Source organism: Apis florea, unplaced genomic scaffold (genome assembly GCF_048593485.1).
Source record: "Apis florea isolate Af1SG1 unplaced genomic scaffold, ASM4859348v1 contig_3496_pilon, whole genome shotgun sequence".
Lineage (NCBI taxonomy): Eukaryota > Metazoa > Arthropoda > Insecta > Hymenoptera > Apidae > Apis > Apis florea.
Window position 1 is genome coordinate 2,679,429 of NW_028256773.1, and position 20,712 is coordinate 2,700,140.

Genomic DNA, 20,712 nt, shown 5'->3' on the forward strand with positions numbered 1-20,712 from the left:
TCCATATATCGAAACAAAATTCGTAGATATGTTCAAGTTATTACAATAAATTGCGTGAAAATTTATAGTAATAAGTATATTTTATTTTTTTAATTCCATGGATTTAATTACAAATTTTTTTAATTGTTTTGCAAAATGATAAAAAAATAACTTTTTGAGAAAACAATTCAAAAAGAAAATAAATAAATTTTTGCATAAAAGGAAAATGGATAGAACGATTAAGGTGGATTTTCAAGAAAAACTGCTGTAACTATTAAAATAATTCATGTTTGTAAATCAAATTAAGTAGTCTGTATATTATATAGTTTATATACATTTAATCTTAAATTTAAATTCTTAAATATTAAATTTCACGAAAGTAACAAAATAGCATTATATAATACTCAGTATCGTTATGTTTCTAATATTGTTTTATCATATACAAATTAATAAGCATGATCAAGATTTACATCGTTTACTACAGAAGTAGCTTCATAGGCTAAACGTTCAGTTTCTCTTTGAGCTGCAATTGCTGCATGTTCATCGGCGATTTTTTGGTAAAGTTGAATATGTTTGTCCTTCGCTCTTTTCACACTTGCAGAATCCTATAAAATATTGTATAGATTAGCAAATGAAAACTATTTCAAATTATTTTTACCTTAGTAATGAAAATAAATCTTATTTAAATATATTTGTTATAAATATAATTGTTAAAAAAAATGCATACAAAATTTGCGATATTTTAAATAAATACAGAAATTCAAATTTTAAATAAATGATTTTTCGAAAAATTTTATTATGATCGAAATTATTCCTAACCTAAAATAGTTTTCATTATCATTATTTCTATCAAATTTCAAATATTGGCATTACGCAATATTTTTATTTTTATTATTATCTAAATTTTAAATTAAGAATCCATAGAAGAAAAAATTATATGTTCATTACTCGTGGAAGATTGACTGGAACACCATGAGCATTTGCTTCAGCTATCTTCTGATACAATCGAAAATGTTTTTCCTTTGCGAGTCTCACTGTTTCAGAATCGACAGGTTGAACAACTGTATCTTCATAATTTATTAAAGATGCGTGAAACCCATTTTCATCGGCTATATATTGTACTGTTCGTATTTTATGTTTGGGATCGATAAAAGAATAAGAACCTAAAAAATATATAAAAAAAAAATAATTTTTTTTAATTAGAAAAAAAATTTATTTAATTTTTTAAAGTTCAATGTTGGACATTTAATAATTACCTTGAACATGTCCGGTACCATCTCCACTTTCTTGATGAACACGATCTATATTTCCAGGATATCGTCCTGCTTGATAATGAAAGCTATAAGGTTTAGGAGGCGATGGTGAAGTAATCGTAGATGATTCTGACAAAAGATGTGATATGTCCCCCAGGCAAGGGCTAATCAGAATAAATGCGATCTGATTCGAAAGTGTAATCATCTAATTAGTTATATTTATTAATTTATTTTAAAATGTAATTTAATTGAATGTAAATTAATTGATACTATTTTATAATCACGTAATTGCTATTTTAATAATTTTAATAATAAAAGCTTATTTTTTTATTAATAAAAGTAAAAGAAATTTATATATCAGAAACAAAGAATAAATATATATAGATATCAGATGATGAGACTTCAAATTAAATTCCAAACTGATTACGGAATCATCTGATCACATCATGCAATAACTCTACGAAAAAAAAATTTTTTTTTTTCAAAAAATATTGTAATAATTATTATTATTATTATTTTTATTTTTTAAAGATCTTAAGCATTTAATATGTCATGAACGACGAATTGTTTTATGAATGAAATTATTTAATAATTTAATTATTTAAAATTAAAATAAAATATCAAAATTAAGATATATTGAGGATGAAATAATGATTATATATTTTAATAATACATTAAAATATATATATATATATATATTAAATATTATAAAATTACAATAAAATTGTAATATACTTACTATTAAATTCTTCATCTTTACAACTGTGACACTTCGTGTAGATACTTTCGTTTTCACGAATCGATATAAACTGAAAGAGTCTGCCAGTGAAAGTAATATAAGAAACTGATGAAAAGATAGAAGCAATATGTATTAAGTCTGTTTTAACATTGATGCTTTTTCGAATATAATATTTTTTTATAGTAAAACTATATAAAAAATTATAATAAAGGAACTTCTATAATTAAAGAATTAAAAATACAACAAAAATAAAAGAAGAAAAATGTTTATGCATAAATGATTTATTTATTCATTATTTAAAATTTTCTGGAATAGATACAATATAATCAAATTTAAAGAATTTGTTTAAAATAAAAATAAACATTAGTTTAGTCATTAAGATTTATATAAGATTATGTATTGAAAATTTAATCAATATCGAGTTTCTTGAAAGTTCCTTCAACACCAAAAAGATCAGTTGCTGTTTTTCCTTTACCCATTCTCAAAGATTCGTTAATGACTTTCTTTTCTTCTTGTAAGAACCAGTCGCGATTGTCCTCGAGCATTTTGATCGTCTTTTTGTGAAATTCCATTAGAGGACCAGCTTTTCCACCAGTCTCATTTGGTAATATATCTATAGGTATAAATTTCGACAACGTATCTAAAGTTGTATGTGTGTGAAGCTAGAAGAAATTTTTAATATTTTCAATAAAATCTTTGAAATTTTTATAATTATTTAAATTATTAAAACATTCAAAATTAATTGGAATAAATTAAAATAGTATTACCATATCTAATAATTCCTTTTTCATGAATGGTTTCATCATATTTAATATCACATCCATTACTGATGTAATATTCATAAAATGAAATCCTTTTAAACGAACTGGTAATGCTTCCTGTAAATAAATAAGATACTTTTTTAACCCTACAGGATTTAGTCGAGCAGCGTGTCCGAAAACAACATTCTTCATATCGAATAAAATTATATGTCCATTTGTTGTGCCTTCCCTGTGAAGCCATAGATCAAGAGTCATGCTCAAATATTTCATTGTATCATTATAAACGTAATTTGAAGGATCAGGATCGATTAATCTTCCATAAAGAATCGCATATCCTTCTGGCGTTTTATTTTCTAAGACTTGAATGGTGCTAAAACAAATTTTATAAAATATAAATATTAATATATATTTAAAAAAAGAAATAATAATTTAATAAGATAAAGTTTAAAAGATAAGTAATAAATTTTATTTATATACAAATGATAATTGAAAGATGGGAATTAAAAATAATGATTATGCAAATGAAGCATATTTCATACTATGTTTATATAATTCTATTACGATTAATTTCTTATAAAAATGTTTTTGAAAATTGAATTTTTTAATATATTTTATTTCTTTTTAAAAACATATAGAAATAATATTCTATAGAAATTATCACATTTAATATTAATTTTTACATTTAAATATATTTAATTATTTTTTTAATTATCAGAGAAATACTGAAGACAAAAATTAAGTAAATAATTAAATAATTTATAAATAAAAAAAAACTTACACAGTTTGAAAAGCTTTCCTTAATTCTTTTGATCCCAAAGGATCTCTATTAGAAAAAAATTCAGGAACATGGGTTTTTATAGTGAAATATGTATCAATAGTTGTCTTCGTGATTTCTATTTTATAATAGTTACTGTGTAAAAATAACGCCAACTCCGAATCTGTTATTGGTGGTAAATGAGGTTGTTTCTTGTACCATTCTTTTAATATTTGTATGTCTTCATCTTTCAATTCTGGATTTTTTTTCAATTCTTCTTTATATGATATTCCTTGAAATGTGCCCATTTTTGCGTACAAGTTTCTTAAAAATATATGTACAATTTTTTTACTAAATAAAAACAATATTTAACAATATTGTTTTATTATTATTTTAATAATGATAAAAAGACAAATTTTATAATAATAATTATACAAATCGCAAATATAATAGGAATATAATTCTTTTAACTAATAATAAAATATTCAAAAATATTTGCATTTTAAATTATTTCAATTAAATTTTTACAGAAATTACGCTTGAATTTATCAAACAATTTAAATAATATATATGTATAACAAAAGTAAAGCACTTACTATATGATAGAAGAAAAATCTTTGTTTTGTAAAGATCACGTTGATGGTTTGAATAGTACTGACTATCATTCAAGTACAATCGAGCAATGAAATGAGTTAGCATCATATAATCGCAAACAGCATGATAGTTGCAAGGTTGTCAGATTTATAATGTTAATTTATATCTTTGAATAATATTAAAATTATACATCTTTGAATAATATAAAAATTATACTATCAAATATAAAATATATATAAATTATACATATATTATTTATAATATTAAAAAAAATCTATGAAAAAAATGTTACTAATATAGAATATTTAATGACAAATTTTTATATTAATTTATAATAAATGCAATATATATCTTTTTTCTTTATTTTAACTAGCAAACATAAATTGCAAGTCAGAATGTACTATGTAAAAAAATATTTAAAAAAGAAATTAATATCCTAAGTTTTTGTCAAAGGAATATTATTATAAATTATAATCATAAAATATATTATTTGAATATTATTTATAAAATAATATTACATATAGCAAAGAAAAGTGCATTGTGTTATGTTTATTTTTTGTCTAATTATCTTTCAAATAATCTTTCAAATAAATTTAAGTAATATCGAGTTTTTATAATTTATATTATTATTATTACATATAAATTTTTTAAGTGTTAATCCAAAATATAATTCCTTTCTTTTTTTTTAGAACAATTTCCCACCTAATGATTTATTTTTCAAATCCACTTTTAAAGAAAGAATTTACAGACTTTGAATTATATATAAAAATAATGGATTTTTTTCTAATTTCAATATCTAAGCTTTTTCTAATTTTATTATTTTAAGAAATTTTTTTCATTTAAAAATTCAAATAAAAATTGGATGGAATATATTATTATATGTACATGAAATATACAAGCACTATAATTTTAATATTGAAAATATGGATTTCAGTAAAAATAATAAATATTATTTCTCATTATTAAAGTTTAAATATCATTTGCACAAAAATTTGCACAAAATACAAATTACGTGGTAAAGAAGAAAAATTTAGTTCAAGTCATTGTGAATAAGAACTTGAAATTATATAAAATTATAAGTTTAGAAATACCTTGGACTTTGTATTTTTGTACAACAATGTAAAATAGATACATTGCTGAGAATATATTTTTAATAAAATTTTCTTCGACAAATAATTTATTATATTAATTTTCCAACAATTTATCTATTAAGAAATGATGATTTCAAAAATTTAATAACAAGTTATCTAATAATTTTATCATTTATTAAAAAATTTTATAAAGTTATGTTCTATGATATTAATATGATATTAATTTTAATATGGAGTAATTAATACGTAACGATATAATTATAAATCATGAGATTAAAATATATTATTATTTTTTGTCAGTATATATTTACAATCATTCTGTTTGAAATATTAAATATCAATGGAAATCTTTTTATTAATAAGATTATTATTATAAAATATTACTATATAATAATTTTATTTTATATATTATGCAATGTTATCATTTGCTATACAATTAAGAAAACAATAGATATTATTTATATTATAGATATATGTTATTATAATATAATATATTAATATTATAATAATAAATCTTTACTATCCGTATGAAAATAAGAAAAAAAATAAATTTTCTGATATATAAAAATAAAAAATCACACAATTTCCTTTTTTTTAATCTATTTCGAGCTTTTTGAAGGTTCCCTCGACACCGAAGAAATCATTCGCAATCTTATTTTTTCCAATACGCAATGATTCATCTACAGTAGATAATTTCAGCTCTTCGACAAACCATTCTCGTTTATCGTCGATCTCTTTTATCCCATTTTCGTGCATTTGAATTATCGATCCTGCTTTTCCTCCGATTTCATTTGGAAGAAGATCGAGGGAAACAAATTCTTCCAATGTTTTTAACGACGAATGTAAATGTATCTGAAAAAGAAATTAATGTTATCTATTTTATCTAAAATTATTGAACAAGTAATTGAGATAAATAGTAAAATTAACAATAATCAAAATATTTCATATGTGCAATGTACAATGCAATACTTGATTATAAATTTGACAGAAAAAATATATTACTCTATAGATTGGGAAATTATCATTTTACTTAGAGTTTAATGTAAATAAGCAAATTATTTCTTACGTAAGATAGATATATAGACAAATAAAAATTATTCTTTAGAGAGATGTCTCTTAATTGTATGTCAATCTCATCATTGCAAATATAAATTGCAAACAATCACTATATTCATTACAAATGCAAATTGCAAATGTACATTAAATAAAAAATAAAAGAGAATAAAATAGAAATCGATATATATGATTTGTGATTTATGCTAATTGATAAATATACAAAAGTCTCTATACATTATTTTACAAAAAAATTCATCCAACCCAAAAATTAAATTTTAATGAAAGTTTATGTAATATATTATATGCAAAATATGTATTTTTAATTTTTATGATTAATTTTTATTTAAGTAATAAAATATTTATGATCATTTTTTCATCATTTCAATAATTCAATGATATTTTGTTAATTAAAAAATTATTCCACATATGTAATGACTACGCTTTACTCATAATTTCATATAAAACGGAATTGTTCTTATTGTTCAATAATATAATTGATTTCCCATGAGATATAAAGACTTATATAAGTATATTATTGAACATATATGTTAAACGTATACATTATTAATATTTTCATAAATTGATAATTACTAATTGAACATTTAAACTAATTAAACAAAAATTATTATCTGAGAATTTATTTTATAGATAAAATAGATATGATTATAATTATGAAAATAAATAAATAATGTAACACATATATAAAACACGTGAAATCTAATTATTTTAGTATTAAATTGAAGCATTTAAAAATAATAATAATAATGTATAAAGAAAATTTCAAGTTGTTTTCTATGTATGTAAAATTTAATATCGTTACGAAATCTTTTACCATATTCCAAAATTCCTTTTTCATGAATGGCTTCGCCATATTTATTATCACGTCCATTACCGATGGAGTATTGATAAAATGTATTCCTTTAAGTCGAACAGGTATTCCTTCTTGGATATACATCACCAACTTCTTCATACCCATAGGACTTATTCGTCCAACGTGGCCCAAAGACACATTAGTTGAATCTCCAATAAAAATATACCCATCGCAAATACCATTTCTTAAACCAATTAAATCACTTCCCATAAAGAAATATTTGCAACTATCTTCGAAAGAGTAATGTGATGGATCGGTATCTATTAATTTCGCGAAAAGTATCTTGTGCCCTTGTTTCGAGAGTCCAGGCAATTCAGTCACGAATCTGTATTGCAGATAAAAAATTAAATTTTTTTATTTTTCCGCAATGAAAGAACCATGAACGAATGATAATTGATAATAATGAACGAAAGAATATACAAAGAAGAAGTAAAATAAACTCACACGACATTGAATGTCTGACGCAATTCTTTCGATCCTAAAGGATCTCTGTTTGCGAAAAACTCAGGAACATGAGATCTAATGGTGAAAAAATTCTCTATAGTATTTTTAGCCGCTTCTATGCTATAATAAGTACTGTGTAAAAACATAATTAAATGTAGATCTGAAGGTTTAGGCAAATGTTGTTGTTTTTCACACCATTCCCTCAACATCTCGATATCTGATATTTTTAATTCCGGATTCTTTTTCAGTTCTTCCTCCATTGAAAAAGGATAAGGCACAGGAATTATCTTCTTTGCAGCCATGTTTGTTTCACACTACAAACAAGTCGGACTAAACAGATGAATTAAAAAAAACTAATTCCGCTGAAGAAGAAATAAGAGTTTTTATCGCGTTGCGGCAATTATTATATCAAGATTCTTGAATTATAAAAAAAATTTATTAAGCCTTGATCACTGAATCACGATAAATATAGCACTATTACTTCATCGATTCCACATCTAGAATATTACCGGTTGATGAAATAGAATTGTTCTTGTGAATATCAATTCAAGATAAGGCAAAAGAGTAACACCGATCGCCAAGAGAATTGGTTTAATGTCTCAACGAAGAGTGAAAGAAACTGTGGACGTCTTGATTTTTAATTCATACCACAAATTAATTGGACTCGAATTCGTATGCTGTAACGTGTTATGAAGCAACAGCACTAGGTCAGGTGTAGAAAACGTGTTCATTTCCGATTAAAGAGTAGCGTATTTTCTCCCCATATTTTTTCTCCGGATTTGTACAAGCACGGAAGAAGTAGATAATTATTGTAACCATCAAACCATATATTAGACGTTCTCAATCATTTTGTTTATATATACTTAAGAAGATTTTGAAGGAAAATCAAAAGAGATTAAAAATAACATCCTGTTTCATTAGAAAAATCTTTTTACTAAAAAATATAATAGTCGAATTTTATAAAAACTGAATTAATAATAATAAATGATTGTAGTTGTATTAAAAAATTATTAATTGTTTTTTTAAAAATAATAATGGATACTTATTTTAATTAATTATGCAATTTCTGAGGACAGATATAATGCATTTCATTAAGATTCATCGATTGTTAATTAATTTTCATAAGGGAACATGAACAAAAGAATTATGAAAGCATTCGTCGGAATGAAAGAGGTCGGCGATGCAAAAGAATCGCGACGCTTTCTAATTTAATCATTTTCTGATCTAATTCCTTGATGTTCCGCTTTGGAAGCGGATATCCTGATGATTATGAAATTCTTAATAATCCATATTTAATTAGAAGATTAAATAATATAACTAAAAGCTAATTATAAAAATAATAATTATATTTTAATTTTTTGAATAAGATTTTACATACAAAATAAAATAAAATTTTTAAGTATATTTATTTTTAAAGCAAAAGAAATGATTTTCCTTGCATGAAAAACTATACACTAACTATTAATATAAAATAAGTATACTATATTAAAAATAACAAGTTTTGCATATGTATTTATATATTATAGTTACATACTTACTATGATTTGAAAAACATTTCATTAGATAACAGCATGCAATACTAATATATGACTTCAACGAAATATCCAATTGTTTTTAATTTAAGCAATGCATTATATCACATGTTGCAAATTAATAATATGATATAATAATTTATACAAAAATTTTATTATTTTTTTTAATTATTAATCTTTCTTGTAAATAATATAATGAATTCATCTTAAATTTTTATATTATTATATTAAAAATTTAAATATCTATATACATTATTTTAAATATGAAATAAAAATATTAATTTCACATTTCTATCTTTTAGTCTAAAAGATCTCTGATTTCTTACAACAAAATGTACTTTTTCGTTCCTTAAGTGGCCATAGAAAACAATGGCGCTCTTGTCGCTACAATGTATTTGATTACAATTTACTTACCTGTGACTTTGTGACATAAGCTTCGATATGTATACGAAAACTTTCAGAGTAGTAAAGAATTGTAAAGAAATTTCTGGTAAGGACTGTACAAATTTTGCAATTGGATTCAAATATATTTTACCCGTTTTTTAATAAAAAAGATAGTGTTTTATAATCATTGTGGTCGAAAATAATCGACTATTACGAATTAATGTACTATGAACCGTTTGGATGATCCTCCAAGTCTCATGAAAGGCAGAAAACCATCTTTCATTGGAATGAACGGTATTTTTTATATATATAATATATAAATTATATTTTCATAATTAAAAGTCTTAAGATTGTTGCTTCTGTAAACAAATCAATTGTATATTATTTATTTTTTATTCATATTAATGTATGTATTATTATAGACAACATTTTATATAAAATTTCATTTTGTTAATTGAATTAAAAGAGTATTACTTTTTCTTTCTTAATTTATATTTTCATAAATATATTTATATACTTCGTAAATTTTTCTCTATTAGATTTAGTATTACTTGTATCTTTTAAATTACTTTTTTATATCGATAAATATATGAATTTAACATATCTATTATTTTTACTTTTTTTAAAATTATATATATATATATATAAAATTAAATATTTTAAAATATAATAATTATAAATTATATGTACTTGTTCCTTAACTAGTTCCTAAGTTTTAGGTTATATTTAGAATAGTTAGGTTATATAGGCAGTTTTTTATTTCTCTTATATAAAAAATAATTCAATCTAAAAATTATATTGAAAATTATTATAATGATAATTATAATGATAATTTTTACTATATTTTTTATTTAATGCATTTGTTTTTAGGGGGTCCTGAAACAGATGATCAACAACGCTTAAGATTTCAAGTTGAATTAGAATTTGTTCAATGTCTTGCAAATCCAAATTATTTAAATTGTATGTTAAATAATAATTAAAATATTTTGTAATTTATTAAGAAAATACTTATAATTATTATTTCAGTTTTAGCACAACGTGGTTATTTTAAGGATTCAACATTTATAAATTATCTTAAATATCTGTTATATTGGAAAGAACCAGAATATGCAAAATATTTGAAATATCCTATGTGTTTGTACTTTTTAGATTTATTACAATATGAACATTTTAGAAGAGAAGTAGTAAATTCTCAATGTACAAAGTTTATAGATGATCAACAAATTTTATTATGGCAACATTATACCAGACGTAGAACAAGATTGTTACAGACTGCTGCAGAACAAACACAACATACAAATCCTCAAAATAATGGTATTGTACAACCTAAAGTTCCTTGAGTAATATATGACAAACTCATTAAATGGGTCCATAAGAACTACAATATTAAAATGGCATTACAATAATGTCTATAACTGTAGTTCCTTATCAGAATTGTTTTAGTTATGTTTTTTGGCTGTGATAAATCACAAATAAAGTACTTTTCTATGTTCTCAATATATCTCTGATTACATTTCTCCCTTTTTTCCTTCTATTTCTTGTTTATAATAATATGTTTGTTTGTTTGTGTTAACATGTATTTAATATATATAATATAATCTATGAAATATATCAAAATAATTATTTAAAACTTAATTATATAAATAAAATGCTAATTTAACTAAAATAAATGAATAATATTATAAAAATTTCAGTATCTAGTAAATATCAAATTTAGAGAAGTATATTATTTTAAATATTGTGTGGAAACAATCTGAAATAAAGACACTCCAATTGTAGAATCTGATTTTGGACGAATGATGCTGAAACCTGAATAGCTGTTAACGCATAAATGTTTATGACTTTATGCTTCAAGACTGTGGAAGAAAATTATTGAAGACATGGATAAAAATGCAAATTTGAATGATCTTAGTAAGTCTATTTATAATATTCATTTATAAAGTTTAATTTATTTTAAAACATTGTATGTCAATGTAACATTTTTATTCTATTCTAGTTTTTTTTTTTTTGTAAATCTTTTACTCAAAATTTTTATTTTTTAAAAAAATGACAATAAAAGAATATACTTACTGTGACAAAATAATAAAGTACACACACACACACACACACATACATATCTAATATATATATGTCTATGTAATTATGCTTATTATATAAAAATAATCTTTACTTAATCCTTATATTTAAATTATTATAATGCAAACTTTGGCATTTATTAGATTTATATACAAAATTATTAATTTAGTATGTTAATATCTAATTAAAAGTAAAATAAGAATATTATTTTGATTTCACTTGTACAAAATGTTATTTTTGTAAATTAATTTCATAATTATATATACAAATATATTTATTTAACGTTGATAATAAAAAAAAATTGTAAAAATAATATTTAAAAAAAACTAATACACATCGTTAATTCAGCCTCTAAAATGCAAAAATTAAAGAATTTATATCACTTATGGTTAATTATTTTAATTTATAACACTTAAATGTATAATAGGCAGTGATAACTGATTGATCACTATAACTTTTCTAACATTTGATACATTAAACATACAGTTAATAAATAATATTAGATTATTATAAACTATTATAATAATCTAATATATTCGTATACATGAAGAATATAATACACAATGATACATATTTCTAAAAATTATTATTTTATGAAAAATATTGTATCATTTTTCACTAGCAGTTTAAATTCATATGAATTTAATTTACGTGTAAATTAATAAATGCATATTTTTATACATGCATTTAATTATTATACATGCATGCATATTTTATGATTATAAATTAAATAATCAATTTTAACTATTAATTACACAAAAAAAACTAAACATGAAACATTGTAATTATTTCAAAAATTTATACCTCAAATATTTTAGTAAAAAAAAAATATCATAAATTTCAAATAAATCTTTACCATAATATATAAATGATCACATTTTATCAAATGATTAGTCACAATTTGTCAATATATTTATGACAATGTGATATTAATTTATCCTATATAAAATTTGAAATATTTCACTCAGAATTCTTATTCTCTGTGAAATTCACTAAAATGCCATTTCCCGCATCCACCCAATCTTCCGAAAATAATTTCGCTCTAAGTATTTCCCTTTCCGAAGCATCCTCGATGTCAGGCGCATTCTCACTGTTTAAATTTTCATTATTTTTCTTTTCTTTATCTCTCCTTCTTACAATCAACAGTTCAGAATCCTCCGTTGTATCTGGTAAAATCTTGTTTAAAGTTTCTGGTAAAATTAAAGCAAATGCCCCAGATCCTAAGCAGAGCATTCCAATAATTATTAATGGAATGGTAACTGGAAAATATTCTCCCTTAAAAAGAAAATTACATTTATTATATATTCATTTATTATTTCAAAATGAATATTTTAAAAAGAAAGCGGAAATTCGTGTCGAATCGTGTATTTAATTTTTCCTACTCCCAATTCTGTACGTTCCGCTAATTAATTCTAAAATAATTACTGGAATGTAAAATCTTACCGATAATAATTCGTGTGGCGTACATAAACTGCCGATTTTCGCGAAAACGATGCATAAGCCTAAGCAAGTTCCTCGCACAACTGTCGGAAATATCTCGACCGTATACAAGTATGTTATGGAAACGGTGCTCATTACTGCTATTCTACCGAGTAAAAGTATAATGGTCTTCGTGAGATCTGAAAATAATCGTTAAAAGTGAACGAGTGTTTAAAAAAATGATCTTATTACCAATATAAGATTACGTACCAATTGCAGTTGTGGGATTCGATAAGATAATTATGGCTGCTAATAAGATGCAAATTGCACCTGTAATTGATTGATATGCTGACATTGACAATCGTCTGCCATATCTAGACAATATGAAATAGAGAAAGATGTAAGTTGCAATTTCTAATGCTCCTCCTAATGCAAAAACGATATGCCTATTAAAAGAGAAATTTGGAACGAGTGTCATAAAGACACAACATGCTACAGAAGATGTGAACCTTGAATAAAAAGAAGAAAAAAAAAAAGATAAATAGTTACGTAAACAAGAAAGGAATAATTGCATTGATTGATTAAAAATATTTGAAAAATCTTACCATTGATACATCATTATAATGCCGTATTTTTTCAACAGCATAGATTTAAACAATTCCAACAATTCTTCTTTTGTTTGCGCGTTACTGGATTTTTCTTCGATCTTATTACACTTTTTCTTATACTCATCTTTGCTCGTTATTTCTTTTTTTATCGGCGCCCGTAATTCTACGGTATCATACGCATTTTTTATCGAAAGTCTTTGACTTCCAGCTGGCTGCGATATCGATTTCGACTTTCGATGACTTTTCGAGCTCGATGCGATATTCCTCTTTTCCATTTCTTCATTTTCGTATTGCTTCGACTCCACCTCTGATTCCGTTTTGCCAAGCTTGCTTTCTAAATTTTCTGAAATCGCTCTCAAACTTGTTTCTGAAAAATGTACATCATTTTTCTTCGTGTTAATCATAGTATATAATAGTAAATAATAAAATAATTGATAAAAAAAAATTTTTTTATTTTGACGAAATAAGATTCATCTTTTACTTCGAACTTTTTGTTGAAGCGTATCCGTTGTATTACTATTCAGCAAATTCGCAGCTTCTTCTTTCATTTCGTTATCGGTTTTCGATTTCTTCAAGTCTGCACACGAGACGCGCGACTTCCTTTCCGGTTTCGTCGGCATCGCGCTCTCGAGAACGTTTGCATCCGATTTAACACGTTCTCCTCGAGATAATCTAGTGCAACAGACATTGTATTTCGCGATACGTTCCAACGCCATATCTGCTTCCGTTGTTTTTCCCTTTGCCAGTAACCATCTTGGCGATTCTGGTATCATCCTAAGATACATTTCATAATCATACATAAATTTATTTCAATATATATATATTATTCGCTCTTCGAGCTTAAAAAACAATTATATATACCAAATGTAAAGTACAGTTATCGCGGTGGGAACTGAAACTGCTAATTGCAATATTCTCCAGTCGGGTATAATGTAACTGAGTGCAGCTAGAAGTATCAAGCCAATAGCCCATGCAATTTGCATAACTAACGCAACGAAAGTCCGTGCCTTGGCAGGGAACAGTTCCAAAGAAAGAATATACGTCGAATTTTGTAGACCCTGGACAAAGACACCTTGCAATCCACGAAGAGCCAAAAACGTGGGATAATTCTGAAATGAAGATTTCTCGTTCAGCAAGAGAGGAGAGAAAAGATTCTCTGTTAATTTGGTATTCAACCTGTAGCCTTCTTTTATTTTCCGCGTTGAACGAATGACTCGAATTAAAACGAAGATCGATCCTCGAGTTGAAAATTTTTATAAAGAAAAAAGAAAAAAAAAAAATATTTCATTGATCGATATTTTAATTAACGTTATTCTATCATTTTCTTTTTCTTTTTTTTCAAGGAAATTTATATGTACCTGTACAACGTATAACGCAACAGCCATCGTGCCCTGAGTGTAAAGACAAAGCGCTTGAACCGGAAGTCTGCCAATACGATCTGCCAAAAGTCCAGCGATCCAAGCGCCCATTAAAACCCCGATATAGTAAACGGTCGGCCCAAGAAACGTCAAATACCGTTTTTCACAAACTAGACGCCATTCCGTCACTACGCTATTCTCTCCGAATTCGGTTGCAAATTGATACTCGCCGAAACACAAGTCTGTATTCGTAGATTCTTTGAAACCGGAAGTCTCGTTGGCTGTAAGAGTTATATTGTCAAGCTCTTGGCAGCCATACGTTCGTTTCGTTCCATTTTTCGCCTGTAATATCCAATTTAAATATTTCTCGTTTTTCCTTGAAACTAGTCAATTGTATTAATTAGTTTAATTTTTGACCGACATGATTATTGAATTTTTTTGTTGTATGAAATAAAATATTTTACACAAATATATATATATATATATATATATATATTAAAATAAAAATTAGATAAATTTGAATGAACGATTAACAATATTTCTTCAAGAGAACAAAGTGTAATATATTATATTTCATTTATGAATTAAAGCCTGAACATTCCACTGTTCTGTTTTTAAATCAATTTGGACAGTTCAATAATTATTTGATGTTATCATTGTGAAATTATCGAATAATTGAATTAATCAACTAAGAAATTATAGTAAACAGAAAAGAAAGGCAGAAGAATTAATTTACCTGACAATAAAATTTAGGCGTATAATTATGAAATACCGGCAATGCGTGGCTCATCGCAACTATGACATAATTGATGCCAAGGAACAGCACTATAACTACTTGAAAGCATCCTACTTTTACTTCCTCCGCGTTCATTTCTTCTAATAACTTTTTTTTTTTTCTTCTTTTTATTACCAATATTTACACAAAATCACGTAATCACAAAACAATCAATAGTACTTTATTCACAATTCACGATGGAAGATCCAACTAAACAAGAAGACGTTGAAATTCCGTGCACACGAGCAACAATGATCCACTTATCCATCTTTATCGCCAAAAAAAAAAAAAAACGAAAAAGAAGAAGAACGAACGCACGCGTAGGGATGCGTAACTTTTTTACAAATTTTTTTCAAGAGAAATATGACCAACGTGCCGCATCACACTCAGAGGCAGTATACGAAATTCGTGGCAACGAGTGAAAACTTTCGACGCAGAGCCCCCAACAAAGTGTCATCCGTGAGGGTGAGACACGCACTAACGGAGAGAAGAGTAACTCTCTCTCGAAGGATAGCGCGAAAGAGGAACCGATTCCTAGCGGTGTCGAGTCGAACGAGGATAGAAACACGTGCTATTGTTTCACGCTTGGCGACACGTTTCCCATTAACGCACTCACGTCACGGGAAAACGATCTTCTGTCAATAATAATCGATTTTTAAATTGACGTAACGTGAATTTTGTATTTCTGGGAAAAAACATTGACGTGGCCGCCACTTCCGAATGAATCTGAACGAGATGCAAAGAGAATAATAAAGATTCTGGCGAAACCAGAACTTTCAAGATTTTATTTCTTTCCGTATCTTTTTAATTTAAGTGTGAAAAAATTTCTGGTTTCAAAAAAAGAAAAACAAAAAGGAATCGATTTAAAATCTTAGAATTTTGTAGTGTAAAATATTATTACTATTACTAATATATGGGGAGAAGATATATGTATATATATTATTTTAAAAATTATAGTTTTGTCATTTTAAAATATTCTCGGTGAAGTAAATAAAAAGAGATGAAAAATTACAATAAAATTTAATATAAAATGTATATTTCACTGTTAACTGATATACGTATGTAAACTTAAATAATAGGCCAGGCTGGGTCTATGAACTCCTGACGTTTACTCCATTCCACGTTTACCTGTATAGGTTGCAATTGAAAGTCTCATTGATAAGTATTGATCGTTTCATTTTACTGAATCGCTTTTCTCAGCGAAAAAATCTTCGTCGCATTTCAATTGGCAATTTGCTACTTTTTCCATGGATTCTTTATTTTATCATTTTTATCATACTGTTTGAAATTAACGTTATCGATTCTTTATTTCGAAATAGAGAAAACTTTTGCTCGATTTTGCAAGATTATCTAAAATAAATTTCCAAAAAATTCTTGCATTAAATTTTCCATACGCATTTCAACGGATCGACCAACAATGCATCCGGTTAGAATAGAAAACGCGAGACCATAAGGGGAAAATTCTAAAAAAGAACAATAATAATTTCCGGCTTGATGAGGACAAAATTAGTGCCGCGTCATAAATAAATGTACAAACTGTTGACAAGACATGAAAACCTATCCGGTGACGTCTTTTTGCCATACCATACTTAGGACACGATTATCTTGATGGAGGGGTACCAATCATCATAGTCCAACGACGGTGTTTCCTTCGTTTCTGGAACTGTTTCTGTATGCGAAGAACATCACGTCCGGTCCCGAGCGCATCCTGCCTTTCATTACAAGCTCCCCGTGTTCGCTCGATCACCGATTCCAAAGGAAACCCTCGTGCCAACTGAATCCTCCCTGGCTGTCCTTCGTCTTCACCGCAAATCGAACATCGTCATTAGCATCGTCGTTCGTCGCCGAGGTGATCGTACCTCGGTCATTGTCACACCCGCTACTTATTTCTGAACGACTTTCATTTCCATTCAATCGTTCAGACCGACCGATTGTCTATTATCGTTGGCGACCATCTGTTTTCGCCTATCGAATCATGCCGAGAATGTACTGGCCATAATATAATATAAAAATAAAACTGAAAATAGAAAAGAAATTTTTATAATATATATAATATGTAAAATTGCAATATGTTATTGCATCTTTCTAATATATCTTAATATTTATTTTACTAAAACTTGGATAAAATACATTGATTTTTTAAAATTAGAAATCCAGAATTGATTTAATTTGATAAATCAATTATGATAAACTTTTCTTGAATTCATATAATTAATCTAAAAAAAAAAAAAAAAATAATGTAGTTTAGTATTCATTAAGATTTGATATATAGATTGAATGTATATAGGCAGCATATTTTAACAAACAATTTATTAACATTCATCAATCTTATTCTCTGTCCGACAAACCTAAATAGTCGACATGTGAGACTCATTACGATGTCGAATGATTGACGAACAATTTAACGATCGCGAACCATTGAATGGTAATGAAAGCTAGTTTATGGTGATAGATCTATTTCGTATTTCGTGTATAAGTGAATGATACTTACTCATATAAATAGGATATAAATAAATAAATATACATATATATGTAATACAAAAAATAAATAATAAAATACTATAAAATATTAATATACTTATATTTTTGTGCTGTTATCAATAAATTTTGTTTTGCTGTTAGAAGAGAAGCAAAAATTTGTGTCTATTTTAATATTTTCTGATCATTTTTTATTAACATGTTATAATCATAAAATAGTTGATTTAGATTATACTTCTTCTAATAATATATAATAAACATATAATAAATGTATACTTATTTTGCTTAAAATCATTTTTCTTTAAATATTTTAAAATTCACAGAATTAAGTTGGAAAGAAAATATAAGCGCTTTAATAAACAATAGTTAAATTATTGATTAGATAATAATTAAAGGAAATATATTTTTTTTCAATTCCAATAAATAGAGACCCTCTGACAGTCGGGACTATACATATAGTATCGCAAGCACGTATCACATAACCTGGAGAGGTGGCCTGGATGCCTTTTTTCGTCATGTACCGTTATCGTAGAATAACTTCAGTTCTGCGACCATAGGTACTACTTATTTTACTTTGTCCTCATCGTTCATCTGTTCGATTGTATGTTACAACCTGTGCTCTATTAGTGTCAATGTTTAACGAGAATAAAAACTGAATGCGTTTCTCCCAGGTAAACATAGTTCAGTTCTCGTTGCTCACTCTGCGTGGTCAGTTGGAACGGTCCCATCGATGCAAGCAAAATCGCGGGAAACAAAACGAACATAGAGAGGAAAGGAGCGACCAACGATCGCAAAAGCATCCACTGATATTCGCCGGAAGTGATTAACGCATCGGAAGTGCAAAATGAGAGTTACGCTCGCCTTAGCAATAGTTGTCATTGCTTGTGTCAGCGTAAGTACTGATTAAGCGAGAGCTCGATTAAAATTTGAAATTAACGAATGCATTACTTGCAAATATATTCAAATCCTAGACTCGTGTATTACAATTAATTATAATATTGATATGCAAATTTCATTATTTATTAATTATTATATAATAGGAAAATATGATTTTACATTTTCATATATGATGCAAAATATATCTAAAATTTATTTAAAAAGTTAATTTATGATTCATAAATTTTATATTTATATGTTATTTTTACATAAATAGTGATTTATACATAATGATTTTTATAAACTTTTTTCAAATTTTAATTCTTATACAAAAAAATATCAATATATAAATATTTTTTATAAAATAACAAAAACTTTGAAAAAATATATTAATTATATTAGTAAAAAGAATAATAAAAATAAATTTTCAAACAATTATTTATAAAAATATTTATAAAAACGTTCTTTTCTTCTATGAATTTATAATAAAATTTTTAATTAAATATTTATATCGATATATTATAACTTATATTTATATTGATAATTTATATTGATTTTTTTTAAATATCCGAAATGTATCGACAGATTCAATGCGTTGATGGTAAAGCAAAGAAAACAACGCAGTTATCTCTACAAAGCAAAGAGACGAATGTAGTGAATTTTATGAGATTACTCATGATGAGACTTGTGTTTGGAGTTGCATCGACAATGGGTTTAGGTGAAAATCTTTCTGGAGTACTCGGAGGAATTTTCGTACCACCTGGAGCAGATGATTACACTGATTACGGCGATGATGATTTAATATCGGATTTGTTTTAATAATAATATTTATTAAAGTGCAATTCCAGTAAAATATTATCAATACAAACTTTTTTTTGTATTTAATATATTTAAATATGATAAATTATAATTCGCATATATTATGAAGAAAAATGAACATAATTGTCTTATAATTTCAAATTACGAATGTGCATTCAATAATATTATCCCAAAGTTTATTAAAAATCAAAACTTTAATCGAAATATACATATTTTTGTATTCATCATTATTTTATTTATAAATATAGAACATATAAAAAAAATACAAAAAATTAAAGTTATTCAAAAAAAACTATTATCATGTTCTATTTTGTTATTGTTAATACAATGGAAATATTGTTTCTATAAATAACTTTGTATTTTTTTTATAAAAAAATTATAAATATTTAAAAATAATAATTACAAATCAGAAAATATTTTGTACATATGCTTTACTAAATTATAACTTATACAATAATTATTATATTTTTATTTGTAAATAATATTGTATTAATTATTTATTATTTATTTATAAGTGAAATCTTATTGCCTCAAAAAACAAATCTGTATTGTATATTGCTCTTTGTATGTATGTATTGGAGTTTCCAAATGATAATTATTTCAATATAAATTTAAATTATTTGTATTATTTTTATTTGTTCTGTAATATTAAAAGTTACATATTTTATATATATATATATATATATATATATATATATATATCGATTATTTAGATTGAAAATAATTATATTCTTAAAAATTTAGATCTTAATTAAAATTTTATTGTTATAAAGAAAAAAGATTATGAATTATAAAACATATTTATGTACTACTATTTTATTTGATTCTTATATTAATTATTACAT

The 20,712-nt window shown here is 25.2% G+C and overlaps 5 protein-coding genes and 1 long non-coding RNA gene across 12 annotated transcripts; 3 read left to right on the forward strand and 3 right to left on the reverse strand.

Moving 5' to 3' along the window:
* Positions 1 to 247: 247 nt before the first annotated feature.
* On the reverse strand, positions 248 to 2,092 carry LOC100870012 (cuticle protein 16.8). Of its 2 annotated transcripts, XM_003690464.4 has the most exons (4): positions 1,972 to 2,092; positions 1,236 to 1,416; positions 928 to 1,142; positions 248 to 584 (listed from the first exon to the last, which is right to left on the reverse strand). In XM_003690464.4, exons 1-4 carry the CDS (start codon positions 1,984 to 1,986, stop codon positions 426 to 428), a joined length of 570 nt encoding a protein of 189 aa, XP_003690512.2. In that variant the 5' UTR covers positions 1,987 to 2,092; the 3' UTR covers positions 248 to 425. The 2 variants fall into 2 exon arrangements, with proteins under 2 accessions (XP_003690512.2, XP_086769274.1); XM_086913148.1 differs by lacking the exon at positions 1,972 to 2,092 and having other exon boundaries at positions 1,236 to 1,437.
* On the forward strand, positions 266 to 2,000 carry LOC147656712 (uncharacterized). The gene is made up of 2 exons (XR_015293605.1): positions 266 to 536; positions 1,293 to 2,000. It is a non-coding gene; the product is annotated as an uncharacterized LOC147656712 (long non-coding RNA).
* Positions 2,093 to 2,242: 150 nt separating the features above from the next.
* On the reverse strand, positions 2,243 to 8,206 carry LOC100865530 (uncharacterized). The gene is made up of 6 exons (XM_086913386.1): positions 7,543 to 8,206; positions 7,060 to 7,423; positions 5,770 to 6,023; positions 3,511 to 3,810; positions 2,739 to 3,102; positions 2,243 to 2,633 (listed from the first exon to the last, which is right to left on the reverse strand). Exons 1-6 carry the CDS (start codon positions 7,842 to 7,844, stop codon positions 2,379 to 2,381), a joined length of 1,839 nt encoding a protein of 612 aa, XP_086769512.1. The 5' UTR covers positions 7,845 to 8,206; the 3' UTR covers positions 2,243 to 2,378.
* A 1,222-nt stretch (positions 8,207 to 9,428) lies between these two features.
* MED31 (mediator complex subunit 31) lies at positions 9,429 to 15,302 on the forward strand. Of its 4 annotated transcripts, XR_015293606.1 has the most exons (5): positions 9,429 to 9,752; positions 10,329 to 10,418; positions 10,485 to 10,772; positions 11,238 to 11,369; positions 14,905 to 15,302. XR_015293606.1 is itself a non-coding variant. In XM_086913152.1 (4 exons), the coding sequence occupies exons 1-4, from the start codon at positions 9,686 to 9,688 to the stop codon at positions 11,273 to 11,275; spliced, it is 483 nt and encodes a 160-aa protein (XP_086769278.1). In that variant the 5' UTR covers positions 9,429 to 9,685; the 3' UTR covers positions 11,276 to 12,403. The 4 variants fall into 4 exon arrangements, 3 of the variants coding, with proteins under 3 accessions (XP_086769278.1, XP_086769279.1, XP_086769280.1); XM_086913152.1 differs by lacking the exon at positions 14,905 to 15,302 and having other exon boundaries at positions 11,238 to 12,403; XM_086913153.1 differs by lacking the exon at positions 14,905 to 15,302 and having other exon boundaries at positions 11,153 to 11,266.
* LOC100869812 (organic cation transporter protein) lies at positions 11,641 to 17,711 on the reverse strand. Of its 2 annotated transcripts, none has more exons than XM_086913151.1 (8): positions 17,279 to 17,711; positions 14,920 to 15,261; positions 14,423 to 14,670; positions 14,043 to 14,335; positions 13,559 to 13,928; positions 13,224 to 13,462; positions 12,978 to 13,153; positions 11,641 to 12,809 (listed from the first exon to the last, which is right to left on the reverse strand). In XM_086913151.1, exons 1-8 carry the CDS (start codon positions 17,279 to 17,281, stop codon positions 12,495 to 12,497), a joined length of 1,986 nt encoding a protein of 661 aa, XP_086769277.1. In that variant the 5' UTR covers positions 17,282 to 17,711; the 3' UTR covers positions 11,641 to 12,494. The 2 variants fall into 2 exon arrangements, with proteins under 2 accessions (XP_086769277.1, XP_012350191.2); XM_012494737.3 differs by lacking the exon at positions 17,279 to 17,711 and adding an exon at positions 15,656 to 16,176.
* An 888-nt stretch (positions 17,712 to 18,599) lies between these two features.
* Positions 18,600 to 20,495, forward strand: LOC100865893 (uncharacterized). 2 transcript variants are annotated; one of them, XM_012494743.3, is made up of 3 exons: positions 18,600 to 18,729; positions 18,844 to 19,064; positions 19,634 to 20,495. In XM_012494743.3, exons 2-3 carry the CDS (start codon positions 19,017 to 19,019, stop codon positions 19,865 to 19,867), a joined length of 282 nt encoding a protein of 93 aa, XP_012350197.1. In that variant the 5' UTR covers positions 18,600 to 18,729; positions 18,844 to 19,016; the 3' UTR covers positions 19,868 to 20,495. The 2 variants fall into 2 exon arrangements, with proteins under 2 accessions (XP_012350197.1, XP_031776283.1); XM_031920423.2 differs by having other exon boundaries at positions 18,638 to 18,773.
* The last annotated feature ends 217 nt before the right edge of the window (positions 20,496 to 20,712 follow it).